The 8,469-nt window shown below is 41.3% G+C and overlaps 1 protein-coding gene across 1 annotated transcript in view; it reads left to right on the top strand.

The window, feature by feature from the left end:
• Positions 1-8,427: 8,427 nt before the first annotated feature.
• Positions 8,428-8,469, top strand: part of CGNL1 (cingulin-like 1) — a 107,876-nt gene continuing 107,834 nt past the window's right edge. Inside the window, 1 exon segment of the mRNA XM_006765240.2 lies at positions 8,428-8,469. This exon segment is cut by the window's right edge and continues 750 nt beyond it. Within this exon segment, the coding sequence (XP_006765303.1) occupies positions 8,443-8,469 (27 nt within the window). The 5' untranslated portion in view covers positions 8,428-8,442.

Below are 8,469 nucleotides of genomic sequence, written 5' to 3'. Positions count from 1 at the left end.
CCTGCCAGCCCTGGGGATAGAGGGAAAGCACCCACTGGTTGCACCGCGGAGGAACGCTGTACATGTCTGACTCAGAATCAGTTGTAAAAACGTAAAATGCGGCTGTTGGGACAAAACTGGAGAGCTGTGCTATGCTGTGCAGAGCTGACTGTGCAGAGCTGACTGTGGACTGGAATGCCAAAGCCAGAGACTGCTGGAGGAGGTGAGCCTGGAAGAAAGAACAGGATTTTCACATCTGAAGGGAGATCGTTTTATTACTGGGGGAAAGAAGTGGAAAGTAGGGCTCATACAGTGTGAAGACAGAAGCTTCTCTTACCAGCAATCTGCAAAATGTTCTCATCCATGCCCTGCTGGGTGTTGCTCAGGGATTAGAACATAGACCTGTGCACCGAAGAGTTGCAGGTTAGATTCCTGGTCAAGGGCAGGGACCTGGGCTGCAAGTTCAATCCCCAGCCGCGATTGGAACGCATGCAGGAGGCAACCAACTGCTGTGCCTTTCTCACATTGATGTTTCTCTCTCCTCTCCTTTCTTCCCTTCCACTCTCTCTAAAAATCAATGGAAAAAATATCCTCGGGTGAGGATTAACAACAACAAAGTGTTCCCTTCCTCGTGCTGGCCAGATAGAATTGTGCTAATGTCAACAGTGAGAATGTGAGCGTAAGATATTCCCTGAGTTTGAAGGTTTTTTCAGTGCTCAAAGTGGACCGTAACATAATGAACGACAAAACTGAGAAGTCTGAGAAGACCTCACTGGTTTTAGGAGGTATTTTACTTTCTTGGCCATTTTGGCTTCAGCACAGGTAGGTTTAGGTGAGTATCAGGGTACATGTCAGGGATGCGGACAGGTTTTATTTTGTGTCTACACTGACTGATTGGGACGGAAGGCAAAGGTGCCGTGTTGAGGATTCTGAAGCTAGGTTGGGCTTGGGGAGAAAGTGCATTATAAAATAAGTCTGTATTGATACGTTTAGGGCTTAGATTCCATAGAGGAAAGTACAGCACAAATGTCACGAATCTGTTATCTCTGGTTAAAGGATCTTTCTGGGTACCTGGCAACATTAAGACACTCATGTATTTGGTCAACAATTATTTATTAAATTTCCGCTGGACACAGCACTGTACTTTAACTTTAGACTCTAAGCCCTCTGGTTTCTTAATTAGTTAATAAGCGATTTCAGGATGTTGATAGTTAATGCTGTTTGGTTAACCACTGGGGTTTTTTTTGCCTCTGTCTCAGAAGTATTTGAAAACATTTTATGATCAAAGTGAGCTTTCTTGTGGCCATAAATAACACATTGAATCTCCTTCGTTTATCATTTCCTGCTTTTTATTTAGCAGCCGATATATACACATGATTTAATTTTTCCAAGTACCTTTTGAAGTCATCATCAATAATCTGACGGTTGAGATAGGAAAATACTGAGAAATTAAAGAACAGTGTGCCTGATTTGACCCCAGTCAAATGGCAGGCGTGTTTCTCGCCCCTGCGCCTGGCTGTGTGCTCCGTCACTTGCCTGCAGGACTGCAGACCTCTGCATCTCAGCCCTGCAGTAAGTTCTGGTGGGAGAACTTCCAGAAGTTATTTCAAGGGCAGCAGGTGAAAAAGAACGGATCACATTTTCTAAGCATTTTGTGGACCTGAATTCTGTACTTTTTCAGAGACTATGTGGAATATAAAATATCAGTCACTGAATTTTAAGATTAAAGTTGGGAATATAGTAACACCAGTAAAAAACAAAACAAATGAACAAAAACAAAAACGGAGTGGGATTAAAACCAGCAAAAGTGGAACAGAGACTGATGAGGTGGGAGGCCCTCTAAGACGGTGGTTCTCAACCTTGGCTGCACATTAGAATCACCCGGGAATCTTTTAAAAATCCTGATTTCTGGGCCTCATCCTCCGGAAATTCTGTTTCTTTATTATGGGGTGAGGCCACAACATTAGTAACAAAGAAACAGAATTTCCGGAGGATGAGGCCCAGAAGTCAGGATTTTAAAAAGATTCCCAGGTGATTCTAATGTGCAGCCAAGGTTGAGAACCACTGCACTAGAGGTATTAACTTGTGTGTGTCATCTGACCTGCAGTGGCTCCTCTCTGACCGAGACAGTCAGTGAATCCCACTCTGGGGAAATAACTTCTTGGTTGGTGGCTCCCTTCTTATTTCCTGGAATTGAGCTCAAGGCTGAACTGAGGCTCATTAGCTCCCCACTTCTGCTTAGATGCTCTTTTAAACAACGTGTGTGATAAACTAGAACTATTCATTCCAAGCCGACATGCATGGAGACCCTCCCCTGTGCCAGGTGCCATGCTGGTGCCCAGGCCGGCCTGCCGGGCAGGTGGGGACTGTTGTCCTCAGCAGGGAGAGCAAGCCATGGCGGAGTGGTTTCCAGCTGCCCAGGTGCACATCTGTCGCAGCCATGAGGGCCTCTGGAATTGCTGGGGAACATGCTTCCAGGTCTTGGAGGTGCCACTGGGAACCGGAGTGGATGTGTAGCCCAACATTGTGACTAATATCTGTGCTCAGCTGGTAATGTGTGATGCCCAGAGAGAGCCCGTGTTTCTATCCAAGAGCTAAGCTCTTCTTTCTTTCTCACAAACACACTCATTGATCTCACTAACTAAAGCAATTATCTTCATTTCGTGATCTTTTCCAAAAGCATTATTTCCACTCCAAAACACCACTTTTATTTGCCAAGTGCCACAGTGTTACATCCTGGCAATGGGTCAGCGTGTGCTGCCAAATTATGTAAGCCCTTGGTTGGGTTTAGTCCTGCCTGAGCAAGAGCGTCTGGGGAGTGCGAGCTGGTGAGGTGACCCTGTGGCTGAAAACGGAGAACAGCTGTCCTTACCTTCATTCGTTAGCTCGGTGTTTACACTGTGATTGGGAAGGAAATCCACGTTTGCCTAAGACACCAGTCCCCAGCTGAGAAATGTCATACTGTGAAAATGCTGGATTGAGGTTTGTTGTCAAGGAAATATAAACTGTGGACATTTCATGAAATTCAAACATGTGGATTAATTTGCTAACAGGGAGCTAAGATCGCAGTAAACCACACTGGCCTTATGCAAAGATTAAAATGTAATTAGTGTTGACTGTAGTGGCAGCAGCTAATGAAAAGGACTATAAAACCCTAGAAAAGAATTTTATTAATAAAAATTAGAAGAAATATTTTCATAGAAAAGTCAGCCCCACCGTAAGAAGAGATTATTGGTGAGTAAAATGACCTCATTTAGTAAATATCATCAAAAAAAGACATCACAGGGAATAAACTTGTTTGTATAGGTGCTCTTCTGTTAAAGAACATTTTTTGGGGGCCGGGGGAAGACAGTAATCTTTAATGAATGGAGACGCTTCTGGAGACCCAGAATGAAACATGCCCACGTGGCAGGGAAACGGGATCAGGACCCAGCAGTCCCTTGTTTCGTCCGTCATGCATTGCTTCCTCTGCCCAAGGCACCCCCACTGCTCTTGCTCTAGTATTGAAGTGTGTCATACATATTATTGGCCTCGTCAAGCTAAATGTTAGCTCTCTCCTTTTCAAACATCCCACTCAAAAGATAGTAAAGGAATAAAAGCTAAACCTGCAAAGACAAAGAATGGCGGTGGGGACTTAGAGGAGACCTCCGAGGTATGGTGGAGTGGTGCTGATTAGCGGAGTGATAGATGCCTCAGCCTACAGTGCGGCTGTGTAGGGATGAGGGCGTTGGCCTGCAGAACTGCTGAGAGGCTGCGAAGGCAGCAGCTACTGTAGAAGGCAGGGGGAGGGGCCAACATTCAGGAACTCAAGAGACATGAGAACTGGAGCAGCACCTCCTCTCCACCTGAGATGTCTGGCTTCCACCTTTCCCACTCCTCCCACCCCTCCCACCCCAGAGCAGACTGGAGGTCTGTTCTCTGGAGAAAATGAACTGGAATAATGTTGGAAGGGGTGTGAGTGACTGAAAACGGGGGACGGAGAGCTGGGACCTCTATGCTTGTCCCCTGCCCTGTTCCATTATGCCAGCAGCCAGGCCTCTGTACCCCCAACAAGGGATGGGAAGCCTCTTTTCTTGACAAATCGAACAGTTCTGGAAAAAAATGCCCCAGATACTGAAATGTATGGGCCCCTCAGTGAACAGCTTGGCACCTTTTTCTTACATTACTTGAAGCTCACCACGCATAACTCCTCCATGCATATAGAGCCTTCAATCTGCTTTTAGTACTTTGCTCTTAAATAGGACCAGCGACTAAGGATCTGAGTCATATTAGGGAGGCACCAACATGACAGACATGGACCGAAACAAACCAGAAAAGAGAAACTTTGTAGAAAATGGAGATAGTGCAGACAGCACAGAAAAACGTGTTTTTTGAAAAGAGTTATAGCAGAAAGAAACAATTTAATGTCTAACATGAGAATAGCACTTATTAAAGAGAATTAGTGATAGTGGAAATAACATTAAATACTTGAATTAAAGAAAACACAGTGAATATATATTTCTCCAAAAGTAGAACAAAAATTGGAGTTGAAAAGTAGATGAGATAGAAATGCGAAAAGTTGAAATTCAGTCTAATGACTAATATATTGATGCAAAGATAAAAACAAAATAAATGGTTCTCTGAACATCATAGAAATAATACAAGAACATTTCAAAGAACTAAAGACTAGTAAGTATCTAACAGTTGTGATGCAGCTGATGAAAGGATTAAAGGATAGAGATACAGAAAACAAGACAAGTAAAAATAACAATGACTTACTAAGTCTGGAAAAGTTAAAGTTTTATAAGAAAGAGGGGGGAGAAACTAAGATGGCGGCAGAGATAAACACCGGGAAATTAACGCCGCACACAACAATTGATTAATACCTCAGAGAAACAATACGGACTTCACCCAGAACCACAGGAAGCCTGGCTGACTGTAAACTCTACAACTAGATACATTACTTGAAGCTCACCACGCATAACTCCTCCATGCATATAGAGCCTTCAATCTGCTTTTAGTACTTTGCTCTTAAATAGGACCAGCGACTAAGGATCTGAGTCATATTAGGGAGGCACCAACATGACAGACATGGACCGAAACAAACCAGAAAAGAGAAACTTTGTAGAAAATGGAGATAGTGCAGACAGCACAGAAAAACGTGTTTTTTGAAAAGAGTTATAGCAGAAAGAAACAATTTAATGTCTAACATGAGAATAGCACTTATTAAAGAGAATTAGTGATAGTGGAAATAACATTAAATACTTGAATTAAAGAAAACACAGTGAATATATATTTCTCCAAAAGTAGAACAAAAATTGGAGTTGAAAAGTAGATGAGATAGAAATGCGAAAAGTTGAAATTCAGTCTAATGACTAATATATTGATGCAAAGATAAAAACAAAATAAATGGTTCTCTGAACATCATAGAAATAATACAAGAACATTTCAAAGAACTAAAGACTAGTAAGTATCTAACAGTTGTGATGCAGCTGATGAAAGGATTAAAGGATAGAGATACAGAAAACAAGACAAGTAAAAATAACAATGACTTACTAAGTCTGGAAAAGTTAAAGTTTTATAAGAAAGAAAAGATGACCAGAGTCTACAATGTGGCTCTTTGGTGAACAGTGTTTATGTAGTCGTGATACTATAAAGAGCTGGCTCTTGATTTCATCATTGGGAAGCTAGCAGAATGAGAAAGTCATATGTATGTTGTATTATTTACCGCATGTAAAACTGGTAAATGAAGAAAGAGGCACAGTACCCAGCAACATGGACCTAAGTACTAGAAGAAACAGCTATACTGTGCAATTGGTTTCCTCTGGAGAATGTGATTGGGATGGGGGAAGTGGAGAGTAAAGGTGTTCATTATATTTCATTTTGCTGTGATTACAAAATAAAATTATTTTAAAATGTAACTGATAACCAGTGAAAATGAAAGTAGACATAATGAAGTAATTGGAATCTGTGAGATAATGACAAATTTTGCAGGTGAAAGTACCTCTCGAAGTCATTCCTATCTGTAAAATAGGTGATGATGTCTAATATGTTTTACATTTAAAAGGATAATCGCCAAGCAATACTGACAGCATCATGCTAGTAGTAGGAGACACATGTAGCCAGGAGGACCCAAGACAAATCAGAAAGACAATATAAGTAAGGATGAGCCATAGCTAAATTAAATAATTGGTAAGGTTGTATTAATGGCTGTATTTTGAATGCCATGCCTTAAAAAAGAGACTATATCCAGCAGCACCCATTCGATACTGACAAAAATTACCCATATGTATGCCTACAAAGGAAACTTTAATACATTTATTTTTGTTAATCCTCACCCAAGGACACTTTTTCTATCGATTTTAAAGAGAGTGGAAGGAAGGGAGGGGTGGTGGAGGGGAGAGAGAGAGAGAGAGATTGGTTGCCTCCCACATGCGCCCCAACCAGGGCCAGAGATCAACACTCTAACCACTGAGCCATGCCAGCCAGTGCAGTTTAATACATATTAAAAGAAAGAAATAATGGACTTTATTATCTGACTACAGTGCAAGTGGAAATGCACAACATATAGAAATAAAGGCCCTCCAAGCCAAAACAACACAACAAACATGCTAGATATGAAAAAAGTTTCTTAAAAACAACTCTTGTGTCAAAGACAAAATCAAAACCACAAATTGAAACCATAATGAAAACATTACTTTGGTGGAGAACTGCTTTGCCAGTGTCCATTCTTTTCTCTCTTCTTACTAACAGAATATTGATTTTGTTGAGAGTCACTGATCAGCTGAAAACCCTCTTCACATGCCTCCTTTTAGTCAGTGGAACTTGTGGGGAGGGGGTGGCTATATGATTAAGTTCTCACCAATAAGATGCAAGGGATTATAGATGGGCAGGGCTTCCAGCAGAGCTTAAAATGAAGGTTGACTGAGCTGTCTAATAAGCCTTTGGCATATGTGATACTGGATTGGTCATTTTGTAATCAGAAGGTGTCAATACACCTAAAGGTAGATGAACGCAAAGATAAAGGTGTTCCTCCAAAATATCCAGGGATCCATTCATCCCAGCCTGGACTTCCTACCTCTTAGGGAAAAAAATTCTAATCCTTAAGTTGCTATTTTGGGTCTCTTTGTTAGTAGGAACCAACAAAATTCCTGACACACTCACATATCACAATTTAAGGAATGTAATTAAAGAATGAAAAGAAACAAATGAAGCATGCAAATCAATAAATTGGAAACAGAAACAACAAAATAAAGGAAGGCAGAAAGAAATGAGGCTCAAAGTGGAACTCGATAAATTAGAAAAACGAAAAAAAGAGGCTAAATCTGAGAGCTAGTTCTTTCGGGAAAACAATAATTTAAAAGATATATAGACATATGTATTTACCTGCATAATCAAGAAATAGGAGAAGAGAGCACAAGTAAAGAAAACTAGATCATGAAAAATAGATATAGAGATGAAATGATTTATACTTTGCAACACTGTGCAAATAACTTTGAAAATGTGGATCAAATAGGCAATTTTCTTGGTAAACATGCTATGAGATTGACTCCAGTATATAAAGAGACTCAAAGAGACTAGTAACATTGAAAGACATGAGACAGCCTTGACCTGAGGCCAGTTTTTACTGCTCTTCTGGCATCTCCTTTGCTGCTGGATTTTTCAGTGCGAGGGAAGTGGATTTCTGGTGAGACCTCCGGTGTGGCACGCTGGTATCGGGGTGCAGCCTCTGGCAAGGGTGGCCACACACCAGATAGGTGAGGGCAGTGATTCTTGGCATTAGGACCCATCCCAAAATAAAGAGCTCCCAGTCTCCCGTTTTTTTTAAATGATATTTTCCAGATCAATATGCTACTCGATCTTTTTTAGTAAGAAAAAAATCATTGAAGTTGTTTTCAAAATATTCCTTAAGGTTTCAAATGTTTCAAACAGTCTATCCAAATAAATAGTGGTAAAGATTTCAAAGCAGGATTATGCATTGAAAAGGTGGAGAGGGTTGTTTTGACAGAAAAACTAACGGTATAGGAAGAAAGAAAAGTGGTGAGCATCGGAACACTATTAATTAAGTTCATGGAAAAATACGTTGTTTTCACATGCTGGTAACTGGAATATCCCTGCTGGTTAAAAATAAATGGCATGAAGTGTGAGGAAACCAGTTAAGGGGGGAAAAAAATGAAGCAACCAGAACAGCTGGTCATCTAGAAAGAGAATCATGAAGTTATGCCAAAGGCTTCAGATCATTACCCCACGTCATCCACCCCGAGGCCAGGCTTTAAGCCCTGTGTTGACAAACACCATGGTCGCGTGAGTCCGGGGGGCATCCAGAAAGACCTGCTTGGACAAGCATTTGGTTCTGGAAGTTTCCTTGCTGTTTAAAGTGTGTTGTTTTCCCTGAACTTTGACGTTTCCCCACATAACCTTCATGAATTCTAACGTACTGTCCTCTTTTACCCCATCTTTCCCTGGCAGCAGGAGCAGTGAGCCATGGAGCTGTACTTTGGTGAATATCAA

Source organism: Myotis davidii, unplaced genomic scaffold (assembly GCF_000327345.1).
Source record: "Myotis davidii unplaced genomic scaffold, ASM32734v1 scaffold441, whole genome shotgun sequence".
In the NCBI taxonomy this organism is placed as follows: domain Eukaryota; kingdom Metazoa; phylum Chordata; class Mammalia; order Chiroptera; family Vespertilionidae; genus Myotis; species Myotis davidii.
The sequence above is the reverse complement of the archived record's forward strand: the minus strand, read 5'-3'. Positions and strand labels throughout refer to the sequence as shown.